The sequence below is a fragment of the Aplysia californica genome, unplaced genomic scaffold (genome assembly GCF_000002075.1).
Source record: "Aplysia californica isolate F4 #8 unplaced genomic scaffold, AplCal3.0 scaffold00618, whole genome shotgun sequence".
Taxonomy (NCBI): Eukaryota; Metazoa; Mollusca; class Gastropoda; order Aplysiida; family Aplysiidae; genus Aplysia; species Aplysia californica.
In genome coordinates, this window is record NW_004797888.1 from 367,131 (window position 1) to 392,367 (window position 25,237).

At 40.5% G+C, this 25,237-nt stretch overlaps 1 protein-coding gene across 5 annotated transcripts in view; it reads right to left on the minus strand.

Moving 5' to 3' along the window:
• The window catches only part of LOC101849958 (AP-3 complex subunit delta-1), a 61,440-nt gene extending 36,203 nt beyond the window's left edge, over positions 1–25,237 (minus strand). For 2 of the 5 annotated variants that reach the window (XM_005107648.3, XM_005107646.3), the window contains exons 1-10: positions 25,026–25,236; positions 22,902–22,997; positions 22,448–22,528; positions 21,188–21,268; positions 12,451–12,558; positions 11,677–11,806; positions 9,830–9,969; positions 9,308–9,381; positions 8,249–8,298; positions 3,415–3,464 (exon numbers count right to left, since the gene is read on the minus strand). In XM_005107648.3, the coding sequence (XP_005107705.1) occupies positions 3,415–3,464; positions 8,249–8,298; positions 9,308–9,381; positions 9,830–9,969; positions 11,677–11,806; positions 12,451–12,558; positions 21,188–21,268; positions 22,448–22,528; positions 22,902–22,997; positions 25,026–25,121 (906 nt within the window). In that variant the 5' untranslated portion in view covers positions 25,122–25,236. Of the gene's footprint in view, positions 1–3,414; positions 3,465–8,248; positions 8,299–9,307; positions 9,382–9,829; positions 9,970–11,676; positions 11,807–12,450; positions 12,559–19,811; positions 19,818–21,187; positions 21,269–22,447; positions 22,529–22,901; positions 22,998–25,025 lie in introns of all 5 variants that reach the window. The other 3 variants (XM_035972228.1, XM_035972226.1, XM_035972227.1) reach the window with 3 other exon arrangements.

The following is a 25,237-nucleotide window of genomic DNA, read 5'->3' on the forward strand; positions in this document are numbered from 1 at the left end:
AAGATTAGAGGTGTTACAAGAGAGTAACAAACATAAAAAAGAAGAAGGGGAGATAAGGACGATAGATGTTTGATAGGAAAGAAGGAGCAAACCACACCATAGGAATTGAACTCAGATTCTCTGCCTGTCCCAGTAGGCTACATGAGATGCAACAACCACAGAGGCAGCGGGTTATAGCACTTCCACTACAAGCCATCAAGCCATGAGTGAGCGAGCGAGCGCACAGAATTGACGAGAGGATGTTCTAAGCGACTGCATTGTCGGGGTAAGGCACATGCAACATTTACAACTTCTTATTTCTCCTTTTCAAAATTTCTTTTGGGTCCACCATCCCCTTTTTCTCAACAACTCCCCCAAATTCCTCTCATTGTATCATCTACACTCCCACTTTTAATTCACAACTAATAACAATCTGTCCACAGCACACAACCCCCCCCCAATACACATTAAAAAAAAAATTATTAACCACCACCCCGAAAAAAAAATAATTAAAGAATTCCTCCCTCATACTCTCTACCATAATTATTCATCCCCCCCCCCTCCTCTCTAATTGCCTACTCTTCAATATTCTTCCAGTTACTCCCGCCTGAACACACAGCAGCACACACATGTTGCCCTTGCGTGCCCCAGCGGCCCCCAGCCCCTCACTCACACACACACACACGTATACACACACACACATAAACCATAACGTGCCCAACACACTGACTAATGAGCCGGCAGTCTGACTGACAGCTGTGGTCTGGCCCGGCCACAGTACAGACCGGCTCCCACAATGCCATGTGCTGGAGGAGTGACACTAATCCCAGCCCACATCCCCCAACAACAGCTGGTGGCCTGTCAAAGGGGAAAGCACTGCGCCCAGCCATAAATATTTACCCCTTTTGATCTCCCTTCAACCAGGAGATGGAGATAGACTAACACAAGAAGCCCCCTCCCCTTCCAACACAAAACAACTCCAGAGAAAACTCATTGTTTATCACCCCGACAATAATGTCAAATACAACGACCAAATTTTACGACAAAAATACTCATTCTTTTTGATTCGACGAACGTGAGCTTAGAGCATATGTTCTGTTACAGTTATAACAACCTTTATGGTCACAAGACAGCCTCCACCTTAACACTAACCCTAACACATTTCCCCCGTACCCTAATTGTACGTCGTGAGAATATCCGCGTGACACATGGAGCTTCGGGACAGACTTTCGCAACAACCACACCGCATTCCCAGGCTGTGGCTCAGACTCATTGAATTACACACCAAACAAAAAGTGTGACTCAACCCGTGTAATTTCACACCCTCTTCAACTCAGTGATGTCATGTGGGAGAAAAGTGCAGATCCACAGCTACTTTAAAAATCCACGTTCACAAAATTCCAAATTAGACTATCAGGACAGGTAAGATTTGAACATTCTAAACAGCATTGTTACAATAACCCCCCCCCCACCAAAAAAACCCCGCACAAAAACTCCTTCCATCAAAATAAAACACATTGAGATGGGAACAAAACAAAAAGATTATTAGATGTTAAGTAGTAAAGTAGTAAGGGCACCCACTTATCACCCCCAACCTAATCAGGCTACAGAAGGGAGACAGTCAGGACAGCTAAAGCTGCAACAACATTGGATCACAAACAGTGACAACACCACAGCAGAGCCAGGCTAGCCATGGCAGGGGAACAGTAGCGCCAAGTGTGTGTCTGAGTGTGAATTGACTGTTCAGTGTTTTTAGTTGTAGTAAGAGTTTTTACAGTACTTGCAACACAATAAGGTCACATAAGTGCAGAAGATTAGAAGGCGTATGACAATAAGAGTTGGTACGTGTACATGCATGTGTGATCAAGTGCTTGTATGTATTTGCACACTTGTGTGTGTGTGTGTGTGTGTGTGTGTGTGTGTGTGTGTGTTAGTGTGTGTGTGTGTGTGTGTGTATGCATGTGTAATGTGTGAAAAAGCGAAAGAAACAGTGTTTCAAACTAAATGTGAATGTGCGTTAAATGTGTATTACGTGTGCCTCCAGAAGTGTGTGTATGAATGCATGAGTAGGCCTACATGTCTGCCTGTGTATGCACATGATCATGGCTGGGTAGGGCCTATGTGCGTTTGTGTGGGTGCATGTGTGTGTCTGCAATTGTTAATGACTGAGAGAACACCTCATGTACTACTTGTCACACAGAGTTGGATCAAACAGAATGTGACAAACAAAACAAAACAACAGACACAATCCACAGCCTACAGCTGAACTCTCGAGGCAACACTATCACATTTCACTACTCCAACCATATCCCGTAGCCCTTTATGCTTTCATGCATGACCTCACAGCATGTGTCATGCACCTCTCTCTCTCAAGTTCCACACATTGTCCTTTAAACAAAAAAGAAAAAACAAAACAAACAAAAATCAACCCCCCCTCCCCCCAAAAAATAAAATCCCCAAACACACAACCACCCCAACCTTTTTATAAATTAAATGCTGGTCTACAATCCAACCACACTGCTCTACCTACATCACAAAATGCAGGGTTTGCATCCTATCTGACCTAAAACTACTAAGAGCATGAGAAGAACTCTTCACACCACAGACCAAGAAGATAGAAAGTTATATCATCTACAACACAAACCACCACCGTCATCATGACCACAGTTGTCAGTACAGGCCCACACAAATGTTCGAGGTAAGACTAACTGGCAGACCCTGACTCTCTCACACTGAGACCTTCCACCTCTGATCAGTCAGTCAATGTCCACCCAACAATTCATTCACTATGTATTCTCTGAGCCATCATTACATGTTGGGCCATCGTTACAAATTATTTACATATCCAATCAACGTACATGTACATCATCCCAAGATTAACTCTGAAGTTGCATGGTAATGAACGAGTTAAAATCATAACAGCCCCCTTAAAACTGACGGCATGCTGATGTAAACAAAGAGCAAATACTGCCATCACAAAACGGAAACAAATATTTCTTTTTTTCCATATTCAAGTCATTATCTGTTGGGAATATAATGACGAAAAAAACCCCTCTATGTTTATAAGTATTATGTCCAACAACTTGTCTACTCTAAAAAATAATTACCCATTTACCCCAAAAATGTGAACAAATACTCCTTGAAAAAATGTCAGTCTTATTCCTGTTTTGCTAACTGACTTTAGATTGATAACTACGAAAACTGAAAAGGAGTTGTGAGAAGCCCATATTCAGCAAGATGCACAGAACGCTACACCAAGGTGGGAGAAAAAAAAAAAGAAATGAAAAGGTTTAATTGCAAGTGGGTACACACCCCGTGCTTATGCTGCGATAACGCCCAACAATTGCTACAAGGCACCAGACAGCATTGTTAGCTGAAAAGCTCACCAAGTGGCAAGTTCTAATAAGATACAGAGCATAAAACGTGAAACAGTACCTGTATCGATGCCGAGTGGTTAGGAATGCCTGAAGATATAGAAACGAGAACTGTAAGTAAAAAAGGAGAAAGAAAAAAGAGTCACTGACACGTGCCATTGATATCCCGTTCTCCGCATCTGAAAAGAGAACATAAAGTACAGGGTACATGGGGCGGGGTGGGAGGTGCAAAAAGAAACAAGACAACATGGCCACAAAAGCCACAGGGGTCTCTGATACACTAGAAACAACAGGGGAAAGCGAATTGGAGGAACAGAAACAGCAGCTCAGCCACATAAAATGTAAATCTCAGCTTACTTCTCTTTTTCTCTCTCTTTCTTTCACACACAGAAGTCTCAGCTTACTTCTCTCCTTCACTTTCAAACATACACACACACACAAGCATGTACATACATGCACTTGCACAAGAGCTCACACAACCAACCTAGCAAACACACATGTGCACGCATGCAAACAGATGCACGATGCATTTAAGACGTGGAAGAACACTGTGAGGTACTTATGATTTGCTCAGGTCATCAATTCAGCAACATTTTAAGCCTTTTTCCTTTAAACAAATTTGTATAACTCAAAATTTTGAGGGTATTTTGAGAGTTAAGTTGTGACCGACTTAAAGGGACTCTGACTACAGAAGCAGATTGGAACAACACCACCACATACACCATAAACATTCACATACACACATGCCACAAACAAACACACATACATCATACACATAAACACACCAGAAACAAACACACACACACAGACACACATACGCCATATAGATAACCTGCCCTCAAACAATATCTAGACATACTCCATAAGGCATCATGAGACAAGATATTCTCTATCGTACTTTGAAAGAAATCAAAATAATGGACAAGAGACGATGTAGCCTACTCATCACAACACACATAATTCTTTACCTAGGACAGCCCAGACGATACCCTCCTGACCTAACATAAATACTCAGACCAGAAACATTCAAACAGCTGCAGAGAAGGGGGCAGAAAACCACAAGTGGCAACCTTGAAAACTAAGTGATAATGAAAAATCATGCAGATCTTTACAAGTAAAAGAGAGCAGTTGGTGAACAAAATATGTCAATGTGCACCGTGCAAAGGAGAATTGCTCAAAAGATTTGAACTGGAGCCCATTTCCCAAGAAAAGTAAAAATGTGTGAAAAATGTGGTACTATTTGAACTGCACCACAAATATAATATATAGAACCCAAATACAAAGGAAATAAAAGCCCACATCAGATGAAAATTAAAAGAAAAAAAATATATGCGAAACCAAAATAAGTAAGGAATATTATGAGGGTCAGCTCAAGGAATATTATAAAGAAGTTTGGATATAAACTATTTCAAAAGGAAATAAAAGTACAAATACATCAACGAAAAATGATAATGGATTCTAAAAATTAGTTTGACGATGAGTCTTCGTTGACAAGTCCGTCCTGGAGGGTGAGAAACCTCAGCATTGACGACATTTCCTTCAAACAGTACATTCACATCCAAAATCGATGCACACAGGAAGACTGCATCCTTTTAACTGGGTACTTGAGATTTACAAAATACTCACACTGAAGCGGAGTCCAAACACATAAGGTAATGTGAACAAATACACACAAAACAGCAAACATATATACAGCAGGGTACAAACTCTCGAACATTCATCACTGTACAACACTATGATGAGGTGCCCACGTCACAGAGTCAACGTAAAAAAAATTAGTTTGAGTAATTGAGTAATTGTTATTTAGTTAGGTAGAAAAAGGTTAAAAGACTAGACAGACAAAAATAACAGAGGGATAATAAAGTAGAGCGTACCGAAGAAGCCCTCCAACCACCCGCCTGCTTCTGCTGATCCACTTGGGGGAGATTTGAATTACAATGGCATGTACAGTGAAATAATTTAGTATTTAGAGGTCACATCAGCATCACACAATACTCAATATCACTATACAGTTACTACAAACATGGCTATTGCTGGTCTCCACAATACAATGCCCTATTTATTTTTTATTTTGTTGTTGTTTTTTTTCTTGCTAGGGTTACTGATTACATTCCACCCCCCCTACCCCCAGTAACCACCCACTTAAACACTGACCCACAGACATGGCTTGACGTTGAATATCAGAACACCATTCAAGAACCTGCATTTGCTAAAAGATCACTTCACATCACATACAAACAGGGGGACATGCAGGTCTCATAATAACAAACCATGTGGAAATGACAAAGCCAAAAAGTTAAAAAAAAAAAAAGAGTACTTTTCCCGAGAACCCAACATCTCAATCATTATGTCCGTTTGACGTTTTTTGGAGTTGCAGTTTAGCACTGCTTGGATCTACAACAGGAGCATTTCACCAGGAAAACTGCAACACCGAAACAAAACCCAGGTAGAATTGTCCACACATTAAAGAACTCAACCACCACCTACAATAAGTTACACACCCCTTGGTCCAGCAATCTATACTGAAACCACAAAAGACAGCTGATGGCCTTACTCTCAACACTTCACAACTGGGCAAAATAAGGAATAGCACAAAATTGACAAGCCTGTGACATAGAGAGACCAGAAAGGAATACCCACAAGGGCTGATCTTATGACTATGAACACCGACACACACTACACAAACACAACACAACAAATCCACATCAAGAAACCAGTAAGCCACACAAATAACATTTTTCAGGAGAGGGGAAAAATCGTAGAACACAATATGTGTCCAATGTCTGCTGGAGAAAAATGTACAGTGTTTATATCCCATTTTTATAACAAGAAATTATATTTTAAAAAATAAAATAAAAAAAATAAAATTAAAAAAAAGACCCAGACATAACTGTATCAAATAACTGGAATGATTGGCATTTTCAAAAAGTAGCTCACACGTTTCTTGAACTTAAGCATCGTTCCCCAACATCACTACACGCCAGTGACTATTATCAAACAGACAGACAGACATACTTATCTGACAGTGAGAGGCAACAACAACAATGACATACATGCACTTTACACAAACACACACACCCATGCTCACACATACACTCACGTACTTAAGCAAAATGAAGTGTTACGGGTTGGGGAAACATCAAACTTATCCGACATAAATCATCATTAGACATATTGTTCACACTAATACATTCATAGTGTGAAAAAAATATATTATCACAAGATAGAGCAGCCTGAAGACTCACAAAGATAATTTTTTTTAAATTCAACGTTGAGGCTGTTCAGTATTCATATTCTGAGATACTTCTAGGGTGCACTCTAAAAGCAATATTGTTATATAACACGTGTTATGGAAATTAAAGACCTTAAGGTATTTCAATCAGGGTTCCCCTTAAATAGCAGAAACAGCAGTAAAAGCAAAGCCCCCCCCCCCCCCACCCCTCCTAACCATCAAACCACATTGACAGTGACTTCAACTTTCAAATCCCATACCAGCTTCTCTTTTTCAATGAACACTTTTTAACATAAAGCTAATTTGCTATGCCCTTAACAGGCTTTCCCTTCAAGGACATTGAGATAATGCAAAGCGACAACAAATTTCAGATGAAATAATTAAGATATGCATTTGAACCCCACCTCTACTCCTAGCCCTTGCAATATAGTTTGCTAACATAAAGATTGTGACGAACGTAGCAAAGGCATAACTAACCAAAGACTCACTTTGATCATTGGCATTCCAAACATACAAAGAAATGACATAAATGATGCAAAAAAGTGCGACGCTCACAACGGGGTCATACTTAAATATTGACACAGAAAAAGTGAATTAAGTAGAGTAGTTGGCCTGTCAGAGAACTGGGCTGAGGGCACGTCAACACAGAAGGAAAAAGAGGCAACTCTTATCATTGGACTGAACCGTAACATTCTACATATTACGTAGTCTGTCAGATCAGAAGAGGAGACACAGCAGTAGACAATTTAACTTAGAGCTCCAACATATGCAGACTTTCAGAATGAAAGAGGAATACGTGATGCTCAAGAAAATTGTATCTTGACCTACCACACGATAACTGAATGTGAAGCTCATCAAGAAGCGACAAGGACTGAAGGTCATCAACTGAGAGGCAAGGACTGTCCAGCAGTTGTTCACTAGGCATGCAGACCTGTTAGGTCAGTGACTTGGAGAAACTGCTGAAGACAGTTACCTCCTTCCACACTACAGCCCTTACACCCAACGTTATAGCCAGCAATTACAGAAGACACAGGTCCTCCCTCTGGAACAACCAGTGTCGACAGGCGCCACTGCAGGAGAAGACACTGAACTTGCAGCAACAGCCTTCATTGCTCACTATGGCTGAAGCACAACAACAAGTACAGTACAGCTTCCATCAGTTGCTATGTACTGCTGTGTTGTGCACGGTTCCCTAGTCAAGTCTGCTCGTGTCTGAACAACAGACAGTGACTTTATGTTGCTTGTAAAGGTAGACATGCAGTGAACAGTGCTTGACTATGAGCGTATTGATGGCAAGTGCAAAACGCTATGTTTCCACATACGCCGGCCCAAAGACACAACATGGGGATGCCTATTGAATTGTAAGTTATGCAGAGGCAGCAGAACACCGGTCACATTTCTGCAGGAATAAAAGTGACAATTGTAATGTTAAGAAGAAGTAGAAGAAGCAGAACACTTTACAGCTACTACCACTGTGGCAGATCTTCACAATCAACACATGTTGATATGGTGGACAGAAAAAAGATGGATGAAATAGAGGGGGCTACAGAAACATTGCAGAAAGGACTGAGGGAGGAGGAGGGTGAAAAAGGACGAGGGGGGGGGGGGGGGGGGGGGGAAAAAGGGGGGGGGGGGGGGGGGGAGAGAAGAAGGAGGGACTCACCTGCCGTCACAGTGTTGATGCACTCATACAGCAGAGACATGGCCGATGTGCTGAAACAGCAAAGACACACACAGGTTAGACATAAACTTTCTGTACATCTCTTAGTTCGAAACCCAAGTACTACACAATCAACACAGCAGTCAGTTAGTGCAAGGAAATGTAACATTAAGACAACATTAGCACCTACCAACCACCCATCACAAACATTAAAACGTCTACACATTAACGTGATGGTGTACAGAGTCTGTCATAGTAAGAAAATTGAGAATTCTCAAGAGATAGCTCAGTAGAAGACAAAACATTCAACAGAATTTCATAATTACAGTCTGATCATTCCTCCTCAACAAATGTCTGTGGTCTAGTGGAAAGGGTGTCGGGCTAATATGTTATAGAAAAGATACCCATTCGAACCACTTTAGGGGCCTGACACTGTGTCCTTGGGCAAGGCACTTAACGAGAATTCCCCCCCCCCCATTTCCTATGTGAGGTTGGGTACCTGGCTATTGACAATGAAAGATCTTGTCAATTTTTTAGTGTGGGAGAATTTAATTAGCTGCTTGCACTGTACGCTGCCAGGGGAAGGATATTTTTGAGCGTCCAGGGGTCTGCCAGGGTAATAACAGTTGTTAAATGCATACACCATACTGCAGAGCATGAATGAGCACTACATAAATGCAATTATTATTATGATATAAACCACAATACAATGAAGTAAAGTACTCTCTGAAAATAGAGAAAATTCTGGATGCATCTTTCTAATCTACTGTCTCCAAATTATCTCATTTCCAAGGGATGCACGGTGAACTCATTTGGTACCATGCTGAACTATGATGAGGATGACCCTGGTTCAAATCACAAATGAAGAATTGTTGGACTCTCCTACCACTTGGCTTATTTCTATCAAAGACAGGTGTAAAATTTTCATGCCCAGTCTCTTACATCACAGCAGACATGAGCTGTCATATGAGAAACGCCCACGTCAGGAACATATTACATTTTGTACATTTCTGAACTTTCTAGGAACTTGTCGATTCTATGAGCTCTCCTCTATGTCCTCACCTGTGTATGAGATTGGTCAGGGGCTCTATCAGTTTCTTCCCCAGTCTCGGCTCCAGAGGGGTCAGTGCACTGAACTGAAAAGCACAGTAGTCAACGAAGCACAGAGGTTACAAAATATATATAACAACTTTGAGGGAAGAACATTTGGTTTGACCTATTCTGATACCATGCTTCATCCTACATTCAGAATTAATAAAGATATGGTTAATATTCTGATATCAGGCACTAACAGAGTTAACAACAAAAGCAATGTTGCTAAATATAGAAACACTGAAATAAAAGCATAATTGAACCAAAAAAAACCCCCCAAACAAAACAACTCCCCCAAACAGTCCGACTTGAGACTGCCCTAACACTTTACCATGTATTTCCACTGACAGATGTGATCATAACACCTTCGACAAATAAAAAAATGAACAAGTGAACAAAGAAGTAACCACACACTTTAACATCTCTCTCTCTCTCTCTCACTCTCTCTCTCTCACGCACACATACACACACACATACACACCAACAACTCACCAATTTGATGATCTTGATAAGCACCCAGTTGTTGGTGGAGGTTGTCATCAGTTTGAAGAAGAGAGGGGCCAGGGAGAGATAATTCTTTGGGTTTTTCCGAGCCAGCTCACAAATGACGTTCACAGCCGCTGATTGGACACCTGGGGAGTAGTTGTGTCACCATGCGGTGGAATCAAACGCTGGTCAATCTTTGGGCATATGGAGTTATTGGTATTATCTTAAATCTTGTTCATTTGTCTAGCTTTAGATGGGAAAAAATACCCATCCATCTTACATAGAAGTCGAGATATCTACGAATGAAGGAGGTGGGGGCTGTCTGGTTTCAGAGTTCAAATTAGTGAGAAAATGACCACCAAAGTTTGGTGACTTCCAAAGCCTGAGAGTCCTTGGAAAATAAATATTTAGATTTCTTGTACCTTTAATCTATGTTTTTCAGTAAAATCCACACTGAAATGCGTGTTTGAATCGACATAAAAGTGTTATTTTTATGAGTGCCAGATTTCACCACGATGTCTCACATTTGGTAAGGAATAGTGCTAACCTCCCCTGTAAACAATGAAGGACACTTCGAGGTCATGTAAGAGGAGGGACCTGCCAATTAAACGTCTTTCACTGATAAAACTGAGCCCAGACAGTGATGTGCCAAAAACTCAAACACCCAATTTAAGAAAAGGTCTCATGGGGGTTCGAACCAAGGTCAACTGTACAAAAGCATAGTAAAGTATGATACCCACTGAGCTACAGAGCCCCACGAGTGACGAGCTCAAACAATGGGAACACAAACATGGAGAAATGTCTTCCCTCTCCGGCGAGACAGAGTTAGTAACTACATCTTGTATCTCGCCTTTGTGGCTGAGGAATTCATTTGTCTGTCTGTGACCGCCAAGGCATCTAGACCTAAGTAGACCTCAGGATCCAACAAAAATTTTCAATGAGAGGAAATATGTCTGCATCATTAGGTGTAAATAAACTGTCTTAGCAGAAGGAAATTTAAGTCTGAAATATTCCATATTTCTGGGACTCCTGAAATGTTCATAAAGTACCACCCCCCCCAAAAAAAAACAACAACAACACAACAACAAACAAACCCCAACCCAAAACAACAACAACAACAAAAACAAAACAAAGAAGACCCCCCCAAAAAAAACAAAAAAAACCTCACTAATACTATACAGTTAGTCAGTCTAGGCCATCTCTTGAGCAAAGCAGACACTTCTCTCAATGATCACTGTCGCTATCTAGGCCACAGTTTTCACCCTTTCAGGTCAAGGGGCCACATGTGACCTCCTTATCTCACACTTTTGAGGGGCCCTCGCACCAATGCACGGGAAACATCGCTTTCAGAAAATTCTCTGTTGGCAGTATTTGGATGTGGTTTTAACACCCCATGTAACAAAATAGGCCCACCTTGAACGACTGAAGGACGACACGGAACTAAGAGGTAAACAGTCATGTGAAGGGAAAAATAAATATTATGATTGCTCAGCTCAATTTTAAAACATTTTTTAGGAAATGTGAGCACTCTCTATGGTGCTTTGAGAGTCTACGACAAGTGTTTATGAGTAAAAAGAAGCACATGGACGAACACGATAATGGTCCTTTGTAAGAGGGAAAGAGTATGACTGACCCGTAGACAAAAAAACCATAGAGGGAAGATAAGAAGTAGGGCCTACAAGCGACAAAATCCTACCACCTGCAGGGGGGGGGGGGGGCTGGGGAACTTTTTCGCCACAGGGACAGGGGTTGAGCACCCGTGATCAAAAGATTGAGAACAACTCTCTGCAAAAGTAGACTCACAAAGAACAAGACAAATTAGAACTAAGAGCAGCCACCAGCCTCCCACTGACCTGGATCAGGATCCTCCAGCTTCTCCTTGAGTCGTGGGAAGGCAGGACGTAGTGCCTCAGGGAACTGCAGGAACACCTTGTACATTATGAGCACCGCCTTTTTACGCAGGTACGGCCGAGACGAAGTCATCTACATGAGCAAAACAAGATATATACATATACATAACAAAGTCAAAATGTCATTTAATATAATAATAATAATAGCATTTGCATAGCGCAAATCCGCGCTCAACAGCAAGCTCTATGCGCTTCACAATCTATACTATTAACCCAGCAGACCTGAAAGCATTCTGAAACAACCTCAACTTCCTGGGAAGCATACAGTGCAAGCAGCCATTTACAGGTGCTAAAAACACTAACAAACAGACAAGATCTTTCGCTGTTTATGTGGCCGGGTACCCATTCTCACCTGGGTGAAGTGAGGACAATTCGTGTAAAGTGCCTTTCCCAAGGGCACACATGCAAAACACAGTTAAGATGTCATTTACACAAGCAAACAAATGACATGACATACGTTTGTTCTTTTGAGTAAAGAGAAGCACATTGACACAATAATGGTCATTTAGTGCAGGGAAGAAGGAAAGACAGGCAGAAACAACAGAGCGAAAGAAAGAAAAGAAGTAGGACCTACTGGTGGCACCCTCCAACCACACACGAAAAAAAACAACCAAGAACGCACATTTTACCATGAGAGAGACACAACTGAGCTTCCACAGAACGTCCATTCTTGTTAATGTGACAAAAATTTAAAAATCTACTTCGAGTCCTACTCACCAAGGTCATGATGTCGTTAGCAAGGTCACGAGCCAAGTCTGGTGTGATGAAGCAGGAGAGGCCGTTGAGCGCCACACCGGAGTCATACATGTTCTGACTGCTCATGTCCTGTATACACACAGACGCACAGAGAGAAAAAAAAGATTAGTTTACGTGAAAGAGAGGCACATTGGTTGGTACAATAGGAGCCATTTAAAAGTGGAACAAAAAAAAATAGACACATTTTAAAAAATAGAGCGACAGTTAAAAAGGATCTACCAGTGTCTTCCTCCTACTACCAGTGAGAGAGAGAGAGAGAGAGAGAGAGAGAGAGAGAGAGAGAGAGAGAGAGAGAGAGAGAGAGAGAGAGAGAGAGAGAGAGAGAGAGAGAGAGAGAGAAAGAGAGAGCGAGAGAGAGAGAGAGAGAGAGAGAGAGAAAGAGAGAGCGAGAGAGAGAGAGAGAGAGAGAAGGAGGGAGGGAAGGAGGAAGGGAGGGAGGGAGAGAGAGAGAGAGGGGGAGAGAGAGGGAGAGAGAGAGAGAGAGAGAGAGAGAGAGAGAGAGAGAGAGAGAGAGAGAGAGAGAGAGAGAGAGAGAGACGGAGGAAAACAGTCAACAAAGTACAGACATAATATCAAAAGTTCTGCTCTAAAACACTGAAAATATTTGGTTGAGGGTAACCTAAAAACAGTATGAAACCTTCCATCTTAGTGGACTTTACAATCAAACAAAAATGATATCATTGTAACATAAACTGTCATGGTAAAAATATATGAAATCACTTTTCATATTTCTCATTTAAACCCTTAAAGTACAGCTCTACGAGAGTATGAGAACACACATCCATAGTGACGTGGTTCCCTCGTTTTCACAAGAGGAACGGCAAAACTAGGTAAATAAAACGTAAAAAAAAGGTTCTAAGTCATAGGTCAAAGAATTGGGAAACTCTACAGAAAGAGAGTCTGGAACATCCTTAGGAGTCCTAAGGTAAAAATTCTCTGTTGCTACAAAACTATTATTAGATACATGTGGTCAAAGGGAGTCCAGTATTTCATTTTTGTTTGTTTGAGTAAAGAGAAGCACGTGGGACACAATGATGCTCATTTAGAGCAGGAAAAAAGTAAGACAAACATACAGAACAACAGAGGGAAAGTAAAGAAGAAGGACCTACCAGTGGCACCCTCCAACCACCCGTTCATCTATCTCAATATGTGGTAAAATATTAAAAAACATACATTGGAAAAGTCAATACTAAAACTAAGTTCCCATAGGATATGGCACCCTCCTCTCCCCTCTCCCACATCTCCAAAGAGTCAACCTAGTGCCCTCCTCCCCATCAGCTAATATAACATTCTCCACCTCCATGCTTTGAGTTTCTCTCGAAGAAAACAACCCCAGTTCCTTCCACATTCTTCAGTAACAGTTATCTACAAGACCCACAAAAGCAAAACAGTTTTATCAATCACACAAACACTTACTGGGGGCCTTTTAAAGGGAAGAAAAACAAAACCAAACACTTGAGCACGTGATTGTAAATCATCTTATCAGCTGGTATTGACTACCTAACTCTCGATTAAGATGTTGAGGTGTAGCATACTGTGAGTGTGCACGATATTGCTAAATGTAAACAGTCCATTGTACTGGATAAGTGTACGCTATTATACTCCTCCTCGGTAATAGACAGATAACATTGCAACACGGACCTCCTGACATGGACATGTGGCTAGCTATCATCTTTTGTTGATAAACAGAGAGCCACAGCATCTACAGGATAGGAAAACTAAAAAGTAAAATTTTTTACACAAGAAATAAGTTTGGTAGGAATTTTTGACCAGCAAAAAATCTGACACTGACTTTCCCTGCCCGCAGCCTGGCTGATAGGTGAACAGTTTACAGCTCAAACCAGTCTCTGGAAATATTTTACACCCCCATTTGACAAAATTACGATTCTTTACATGCCCAGCTGCCTCTACCCTGCCATACAGCATCCAAGTAGACAGACGAAATACTTGATAAAACAAACTTCCCCAGTTGGAAAACAAACTCAGATCTTCCGCATGCAAAGCGAAGAAATTAACCACTACACCACAGATGCTGGTCTCTTACCATGGTCAGAAGAAACTCGCCGCAGAGCTCTAAAACTTAACGTATTTTGTCACATCACAGACACTCCCAAAAACAAAGTTCATTTTTAGTAGAGGTTTTACGGCGCTCGCAAATGCATAAGGTCATATGAGCGCCAGAAGATTAGAGATGTTACAAGAGAGTAACAAACATAAAAAAAAGAAGGGGAGATAAGGACAATAGATGTTTGATAGGAAAGAAGAACCAGATCACACCAGAGCACCCGCCAACCGCCCACGAAAAACAAAGGGTAATACATAATGTAACAAAAAAAAGAGAACAATTTAGAAAATTAAGTAATCAGTTATCAGACGCAAAGCAACTCTATCAGAAGTTTTCTAGTTAAAGATTATAGATAATATAGGGGTAGCTGAATAAAAAAAATGACTCCCTCTGTTCTGTCGTGTCATTAATGTACAAAACTACAGAGGTTGAACTAAAAAAGAACATTACCAAACAATTTCAATTCAAGATGGACAATCTAAGAAAATAGAAAGAAAACCCCCCAAAACAAATGGGAAAGAAATAATGAAAACAAGAAAGAAATTAGAAGGTGGGGAAACAAAAAGTGGAAATGTAATTTAAAGAAAAAAGAATTAGAGCCGAGAGGCAAAATGAAGCAAAAAACCCTGGCAAAGACGTGCCCTGCTTTTTAACCCAGACTTTGACTACATAGCTGGGAGAGTAATGTGGGATTGATCAGCTACATGGCTATATGTCCACGACAGTCAGATACCTTCATCTACATAAATAGATGAAAAAATATAGGTTTGATAATAAGTGGCCTTGCCATAACTCCATGGAAAGTAGAAACCTTTTGCTACATAACTGGGGTTTACTTTTAGAAGGACCAGTAACATTGCCACAACTCAATGGTAGCCCTGACATTTTTATCCATACAGCTGAGTGACATTGCTACAATTCCTTGGCAAGGGGAGATCAGATGTATATATACTAATTGTAGATTCAAAAGACAGACAGAAATCCAGTGGGAGGAACCCTCAGGACTCACTAGGACCCAGATTCAAACCAAAGCCAATCACCCAACATCAACACTACTTAAGCCAGTCACAGACACGACCACACACACTTCTACAACCAAAAAGCTTCCCAAAGAGACAAAAAATGGTGAAACGATATAGGATTAACACCCTTGTCAACATTTTTACGTTACTTAAGAGGTGAGACCTCCCAAGTTAAACGTCCATCTCCGAAAGAACCGAGACAAATGGGAAATTTGTGTAAAGTGCCTTTCCCAAGGACACAACATCCGACTAAGCTGAGGCTCTACTAACCCCCGAACCCACAATCTCACTATCACGGACCCCGTAGCCTAACCACCCGGCTACTGACGCCATCCCAAAAGAGACAAATTCCGTGTCATCAGGCATGACAAAACCTGCACCAAAAGGTTGGGGGTTTGACCTCAGCACCAGATGTACAGTCTCACCTGCCCAATATGACCACCTATTGTTGAGGAGAAAAGTGTTGTCCTGGACAGGTGGTCGCCTTGGACCACATCAATGTGGTTGCAATATTTTAAAAATACAGCGTGGAAGTCAGAAGTAGTCATTTGTACAGGTGGTTGTCTTGAACAGGTGGTTCCTAGAACAAGTTTGGCTATATATTTTTTTCTTCTCCCAGCATATTATTCGAAAGCCCCCCCCCCCCCCCCTCTCCAGGATGACTAAATTGTACCTGCATGTTAAATAAGTCTAAGTAAAGAGAAGCACACATTCACAGAACAATGCTCACTTACTGCTGAGGACAAGCCATGATAGACAGACAAAACGCAGGAAAGCAAAGAAGTAAGACCCGCCAAAGGCACCCTCCAACACCCCACAAGTAAAGTCAGGACTGTGGAGCTAGTACATAGATGATAATGATAACTTCACTACTTGGCTTAGGCAAAGCTAGTGCAGTAAGCAGCAGTGTAGCCAAGTCAAAGTTTACTGTGAGGTCACACACTATGACAACCATGTTCCATTAGGGAAAAGAATTGGACAATAGCAACATTTAAAAGAGGAAGAATGAAAAACCCACATGACAAGCAACAATGAGCTAATAATGGAAAATCCAACCAGGGTCATTCATACTGTTCTTTAGAGTGATACCAAGCGAGCAAATGACACATCTATCATTATCAGACACACCCGCTACACACAATATATGGCTGTCACATAAAGATTCATGAGACAATACATCAGAACTACTCGCCAAGGGAAGGACTACTGGGGCAGAAACACAAAGACAGGGAGAGGGGGGGGAGGGGAGGAGATAGATAGACAGGCAGGCAGACAGACAAATAGACAGACAAATAGACAGACAGACAAATATAGATGGATGGATGGATGGGTGGACAGATGGATGAAGGGAGGAAGGGAGAAAAGGAGAGAGGGAGAAAGAGAGAGGGGACAGAGAGATTTGTTTGTTAGTTCTTTTGAGTATTAGAGAAGCACATTGACACCATCAGACCTGAGACTAGTACTCCTCCTAGAGTCCCATCCCCCCAGTCGTCCCTCACCCTACAGCCACTGTGTTTATCTCTACAAACAGGAACCCTTAATTAAAGGAACAGAATTCTGAAAAACAAAGCCAACATGATACAGGTACAGGCACAGAAGCAGGCAGCAAGTCAGAATAAAATCATGACAAAAATTTTACTTAACAGGAACATGCAGCACGCACGTAGACGTACGAACACAGAAAGGAACAGCTTAAGGTAAAGAAAAAAAATGAAAACAGAATGCAGGAACAAACATTGTTACAGCCAATAATAAACGAAGAGAGTTTTTTCCTATCTCCGTTCAGTGCACTTTCTTCACATGTTTCGAGGTATTGACCAAAAACGTTTTTCCAATTTTTGCATAAAGGCTACTGCTTCCTTGACGGTAAATGCGTATATGCATATCCTCCAGTTACATATACAAATGTCCTTTTTTAAAATCCCGGAGTGAAAACGGTGAGATGCAGCCTTGCAGAAAATGAGATCATCAAAACCAGCTCAATTCAATGGACTGATCAAGCTTCTGTGGGCTCAGATGTCCTGGGTCAGAAGAGTCACACAGAACACATTGTGCTTTATGTAGGGCAGCCACAGAAGCATTTCTGGGTAACCTTTTGTTGTCTGTTTTGTTGAGGTTTTATGGCACTATGGCAAAACCAGTTTTCGATGGGAAAAGATCTAAAAAAAAGATGTTCACAGTGACTTTTTAAACGATTGAGTGGGTTTTGCAAAAACAGTCATCTTTTCATGTCACAAATGTGACGGATTGAGCAGGGTTTAAAAAATTATAATTTTACCTATTGTAGATGTGATAATGATGGCCTCAACTCCAGTCAAAAAAATCGATTACCTCAAAAGTAGACTGAACCAAGTTTTGAAAAAAAAACAAAAAACCGCTCTTGAAAAAATTTACTCTGAACTTTTCTCCAGTTTCAAGGGATCTAGATCTAGAACCCCTGTGCCTTATGTATCAGAAACTGGAACTATGGGGAAAAGAAGAACCCTCTACCAATTTACTACACAAAGAGTCCACAGATCAAATTCTGTGTCGTTTGTGTTATGAAAAGTCAATAGATTCAGACCATGACCTACTTCACCCACGAACTAGACTGCCATTCTGCAACTTTATTCATCCCCAGCAGTCCTGAACCCCTGGTGTGTGTGCATGTGAGTGTGTATGTGTGTGTGTGTGTGGGTGTGTGTGTGTGTGGGTGTATTCAGGTCAGTGTGTGGTCAGTTTGTGTCCTCTAACACTCATCAAGACTAGCCACAGGATCAGCAGTGCTTCAAGACACATCGGTGAGGCGAGACAGTCTCAGGAATGATTACCATGTCATACAACAGAGAAACTGAATAAACGGTGCGAAATAAAACTTGGATACACTTGAAGGAAAAAATTCATCAAAATAATAGAACCAAAAAATGACTCATAGCAGTTTTTTCATGAGTTTCTTCATCCTCTGATGCCCTTAATTTCAGACGCAAAAATCCCAAACAAAATCCAGTGAGGATTTCTATTTCTTCAATATACTACAAAAAGAACCCATCCATACTCATACATTCTACTGTAAGGCATTATAACACACCGACCCACTCATACATTACTACAGTACATTTATAGAGGCAAACTCACTCACACTCAGACATGCATAACTGTTTACTATCACTCCAACCATTCATCAGCACAGGCTTACACCCAACTTTACACCATTACTCTATATATATGTCATCTTAACAGACTTTGTCCACTCATAATTACCAATCACTACTACACAAACAGCTTTACTACAGATTTAAACTGCTGGTCAAGTCAACAAAAAAGAAACGGGTATGGACATTGCTTTGAAAAGAAAAAAAATGTGAAAAGTAACATACTGACAAGAGAAAAGAAAAGGGGGGAGCTTGTGGGAACAAAGAAGTGGATCAGAAGGGCTTGTACACAGAGACACACACAGACAGTTCTAGGTAATGCTCCTCCCAGCTTGGGAGTTCAGACACTGGTGCAAACAATAAGAGGAATAGTGATTTAATTTGGATATTTTACTCCTCCATCAGCAGAATTTAAACTATTTAGGAGTCAGGCTACTTTTACTCTTGCTCCAAGGGTCAACCTGGCCTGGAAGGGCCAAGCTCAGCTGAGGGAGGTTCAGCACCAACGTAACTTTCCCCTGCTGAGAACTGAAGTGATGTCTTCTGCATGCGACGCAAAGACCCTACCCATTACACCACAGACACTGGTCGGGAATTGTGGTTTTCTGAAAAAACCTTACCAGCATGATACACGGAAGATGAGCTTTCCCGAGGAGAGGACATTAACTAGATAACAGAAATAATGTAAATAGATTCCTACATTTTTTTCTTTTTTTTTCCTGCTGCCAACATTCCTTCCTTCTCTTTCAAAATACAATTATACGTTATCTATTACATGGCAGATGATTTCATTTTTGAGGCGTTTGTCTGTGTGTCAAATGTGCGAAGAAATACAAGAAAAAAACAATGAGGGGTTTCAATATCTCCCGCAACCAAAAGCATCTCTACAGAGTCACATCCCCTCTCTTCTACAAAAGCTCTTCCACTCGTCCCCACCACTGCGACAGAAAGGAGCATGCTCCGGTGAGTCAAGACGCTACCAGACAGATAAAACAGCATGCCATATCCATGAAACCTGATTGTCAATATCCATCAAGGAGCCCACAGATACATGTAGATTAACAGGGTCTTCGCAGTTACCTCTGGCTCAAACAACACACTTACCAGTTCCTAAGGAACAACAAGTGAAGAGGCAAATTACATTAATATAATGCCTATCGAAGCGAGATAATGACACTCTTGTCATTTACTTTTTTATAGATCATAATCTTTTATAAACTCATCAAGCTCAAGTCCACATTCCAACTATTCCCACATTTTCTTTACATAACCACTGTCACAAACACATCAATACACAGCGTATTCTCAATACATTATTATTTTAGCTTTCATGATAATGTGACAGTACAGAGAAGAGCTCTAACTATAATACGAATAGATGCTCTAAAACAACAGGCAAAGTTGTCATGAGGAATACCAACATTTTTTTACATGTGAGTTATTTACATAAAATGAGGCCCCATATGATGATGCCCATACTTAACCACCCAGACAATGAGACACTCTCGTCTCTGTCAAACACCACACTCGTGTCCTTCACCATACTTTCATGTGACACAATTTTTTTTTTTTTGAGTGACACCACACTTGTGTCTCAAAGGTTTGCAACAATAAAATGATGAAACAACATTCCCCAGTTCTGAGGTCAAAGATGGAAAAAGGTCACCTATATATATATATGCCAACTGGAAAATCAGTAGCCCTAAAACCATTCCAATGAAATGAAGGAGTGAATAGGGAGTGAACATTATTTTGCTCCTTCACATTCAGAAACCTCCAATACCCAATCTCTTAAATAGTTTGATATCATATACAGAATAAGAACGTAGGGACATGCATGCACAAAGAAAGTTACGATGAATCAGCAACAGACAGGCAAAGAGTGATGCAAAAGTCAGATCAATGTTCTATCTTGCAAAAATGTTTCTTAGGTAATAAATAAAAACAAAACAAAAACAACACATTCAACATCAAAGAGTATAGTGATACGAACACATTACAATGTACATCTAGCTAATTTTACACTGTGACAGCCCAGGTTAATCATACCAAAAGCCAGAACAGCTCAAAGTACAAGTGATAAAAACCCCAAGCCACTTTGGAACAGAATACAGAGTTCTAGGTACAGATCGTTAAAAAAAATAAAAACAAAAGAAGAAAATCCTCAAAACAGAACGAAACCAGCAAACCATCTATGCTCACAAGTGTGTTCCTGCAGCTACAATTCAGAAACAAAATTTGAGACAGAGAAAAATATCCCCTTTCTCTGGACAGAGGAATGACTAGCAAAATGCTCTCACAGAGATGCTGTACACTTTCCACTCCCAGACAGAAAAAAACAAAAACCAATAAAACTAGCAGTAACACCATCTCTGAGAGCTACCTTGTGTCTCACTTTCCCCATTCAGAAAGACAGAAGACGAAAAAAAAGACCTAACTATCACAATATTCAACAAATAAAGGCCTTTAGCTCTACTCACCTTGCGAATCATGTTTGTAGTCAGCATGAGAACATCTGTCTCCTCGTGGAACGACTGCGAGGCTGCCAAATATCCAATACGCTGCAGAAACATAGAAGGCATAGGTTAATTACAGAAGCAGCACTTAACAGTGTTCCCCTTGAATTACTTGGAAACAGACATTCAAATAATACGTTTTATATCACTGTGTTGGAAACGAAATAAATTCATAGAACTTTTAGATTCACTTGACAGAAAAAGAACAAACATGAAAAGCACAGATTTTAGTGCTTTCTGAGCATAAGAAAGATGCTGTTCCCATGATAATAAGTCCAAGTAAATACTGAACTTGGGAACTATCCCTCCCATTTTATCTTCATAACCATGCACAGCCATAATGAGGGCAATGGAGATTGCTCCTTCAGTACATATTAACACCTTCTTCAATCATTTTAAGACTGAGTAATTTAAATTTAACAAACTTGTTTTTCATGTTAATTGTTGATTGTAACAATGGTGGAAAGCCCACAAATTTTTTTTCCGTGTCGAGTGGGAAGGGGGGCACAATAGGGGGTGGGGGTTACCAATGAGTTATTGAATTCACTACAGCATGAGTAAAAAGGAGGAAGAACGAGCTATAACTTTGATTTCATATGCAGTGGAATACACTTAATCTGAAATCTACGGGATTGCCAGATTTCTTTCGATTTAGCTGTGTTTTCAGTTAAGAGAGATTGCTCGAAAAGCGACCCCCCCCCCCCCCCCAAAAAAAGTGAAAGATTCTTCTTCAACTTCTTTTAGTTTATCGTTGTATTTGGATTAACCATGATCAGTTTAATAGGACTCCACTGTATAATATGTGAGATAACAAACATTTTAGAGGATTCAAAAAGAACATTGGTTAGAAAACTGTTAGAGTTCCACTGGGCCAAAAGTTTATGAGGCTATAGACTAAGACTATGTATCCTTATGCGCGACGCGACGTAACGTCACACGCGACAGTCACGAAGTGTGTATCCTTATGCGTGACTACGTCGTGCCCAAATTTTCAGTCGCGTGCGACAGAAGCGACAGAAGTGTCTCCTTATGCGCGATGCGACGTTACATCGTGCGCGACTGGTAAATCCAGTGCGCGACTGGTAAATCCGGAGCGCGACTGGCAGTTCACAACAGAGAGACAGTAGCGAGTTATTTTTGGCAACAAAAACCCAACTGTCCCCATTGAGAAAACCCGTCAAATCATAATTTAAAATCTAGTATAATCGTGGGATAACTTGTTACCTTGAAGGTGAACTTGGTAGAGCTCATCACTTCAATGATGTTGAAGGCTGCCCAGCTGATGTCATAGCCAAGCATTTGGAGCTGAAAACACAAATATATCAATCCATCATAAGCCATTTGGCAAGTCTTTTTTCTCTTTAAGTTCATGTGACAGACTCATACTAAAGACTAAGGCAACTTTCAATCAAGGATTGCTAAAGTTAAAAACAATACTGAGTAAATTAAGCAATAACTCATTCATCCAAGGAAAAAGTTTTCTTTTCTGCATAGTATGCACATTCAAAGCTAAAACCTTTTGCAGACACGTCTCTCTTTAATCCTTAAAGGACACCCTAGTGCTGACTAAATAATCATCACACACCAAGGGGCAACCATAACCCATGTCACTGATGTACCTGACTCAACAAACACATCTTATGTAACTAAACGCTAGAGTAAGAAACATTTAACTTACATAGGTCAACTTGTTGACAGCATTGGCTTTGATGGCCAAATTTTCTTGTTTCAGTTCCTGTTTGATTTCATCGATACACTCTGCTATATATTTGCTCTGAGGAAAAAGCAACAAAATATTTAGCAAAACAGCATTTTTAAACAAAAGCAATTAAAATCAAATAAAGGGCCATTTAACTTCAAATACAGGATCAAGCGTCAAGGTTAATCTAATAGGCTACACCATCATTATCGAGTTTAAAACAAATTTCATTGTACTCTTAGAAAGTCACTGCAATTAGTAAAAAAAACCCTGAGTTAAAGGATTAAAAATTTAAAATTATGACAGGGTTCAGCGGACTCGAAATTCCACAGATCAGGCACATTTCAAAGACCTCTACTAAAAAAAACCTAACAAATTGATTTCTGGTCTCCATAAATAGAGCAGAGGGAATATATTACATCTCCCCAATACAACTTACAATGAGCGTTACATTATTGCTCTCAACTACGGAATTCATTTTCACTAAGGAAGTGGCTATCCTCACCCGGGGTGAGTTCAGAATAAAAATACGATTGACCTCTCACCCCGGGTGGGACTTGCCACCGTAGGCTATTCTCACCCGGTGTGAAACAAGACCTGTTTTTCTTATTAATTTCTGAATATTTTCTATCCGTGTGGAGGATCAAATGGATAAAAGCAAAGAAAAAATTACGTTATAGCACAAAGGTAGGCTACTTTGATCGTCTACAAAGATGCCATGGCTATTTCACTTTTCGAATCGAGCCGAACTACGCGGGTCGCCATTTTGTTTTGCCCGGAAATTCTCACAAGATCTACTCCTCCCCTCTTCTCTCTGTCTCTTTCTGAATACTGTCTATCCGTGTGGACAATCAAATTGACCAAAACAAAGTTAAAAAATGATGTTAAAACACAAAAGTAAATTAATTTGGTCGTCTACAAAGATGCTACGGCTATTTAACTTTTCGAATCGAGCCGAACTACGCGGGTCGCCATTTTGTTTTGCCCGGAAGTTCTCGCGCTACTCCTCTCTCTCTCTCTCCACTGCGCCCACAGACAAAATTGTACGCTTTTAAAAGGCTAACAGTAGTAATGGAACGTTTGTTCACGGCACAGAATTCTACAATTTTTATGTTATCACAGTGTAGAATTCTGTGGTTCAGGGTGAACGCAAAATTGGTTGGCCTAGATCTAGGCTATATAACGGTGAACGCACACCGGGTGAGAATAGCCAAAAGAATCGCCTGCGCTATTCTCACCCGGGGTGAGAATAGAGGTGGCCTTTCACTAACAACTTAGAACTATGGGCCTACTATATGTCATGTGTGTATAATTGAGCATATAATGTGTCATTATAGAATAGATCTTTATACTTAGTTAATTAGGCAGGCCCATGTCATGTCATCGATTTGAGAAAGCAGCAAAACGACTCTTCACTGGATAAGGACCTAGATGTCTAGATCTAGATCTAGATCTATATCTAGATCTAGATCTAGAATCTATGGAAAAAAATTTTCTGTAACGCTCATATACATTCATTTTCATAAGAATTTATACTCACACAGTATTAGTTAATCACATATATTCATTGATAACAGGGAAATAGATCTAGAATCTAGATTCTAGTTCTAGATCTAGACAAGATAATCTCGCTACCACTGCCACTACCGTAGTACCAGTCACCAGTACTACCACCACCATTGGATCATCAGCCTCGGAAGCAAATAGAAAACTAGGTTTTTCAATCACTCATTTTAGATACAATCGTGCAACTGTGAAAAATATAATTTCATTTCTTCTCTTAGAGGAAACTAAAAACTATTGTAAATGATCCCATTCCCATTCATCCATCCATGAGTTTCAAGCTTATATCTGAACTGGAACAGATGCAAGATGACAAATTTAAATGCAAATGGCAAATACACCTATTAGGTATACATGTTAATAAAGAAATATGTGTCCAGATCATGCTCCATTCAGCTTTGATAATCGGCCATCTAAAAAATTTGAAAATGTTCGGGCATCGCATGCCTGCCAGACATTGACACGATAACACAAATATGGGCGGGGGCGTCAACTTTCTCACTACATATCGGTAATAGGTTATATGTCAACAATAAGCACCTCGTTTTCCTTGTGATTCCGGATGCCCCTCACGAGATCCTGCAAATTCTTGTCAAGAACTCGTTCAAGAGTTCCCTTGACTTTTCTAAGCGCCATTGCTGGATTAACTTAAGAACTGCTCATCACCGAAATCCCGCTATGGTATCTTCTTCCACAGCGTTATTATGGTGGGCCTCTGTGAAAGCCGACAAAATGTCTTCCGCTATCTATGA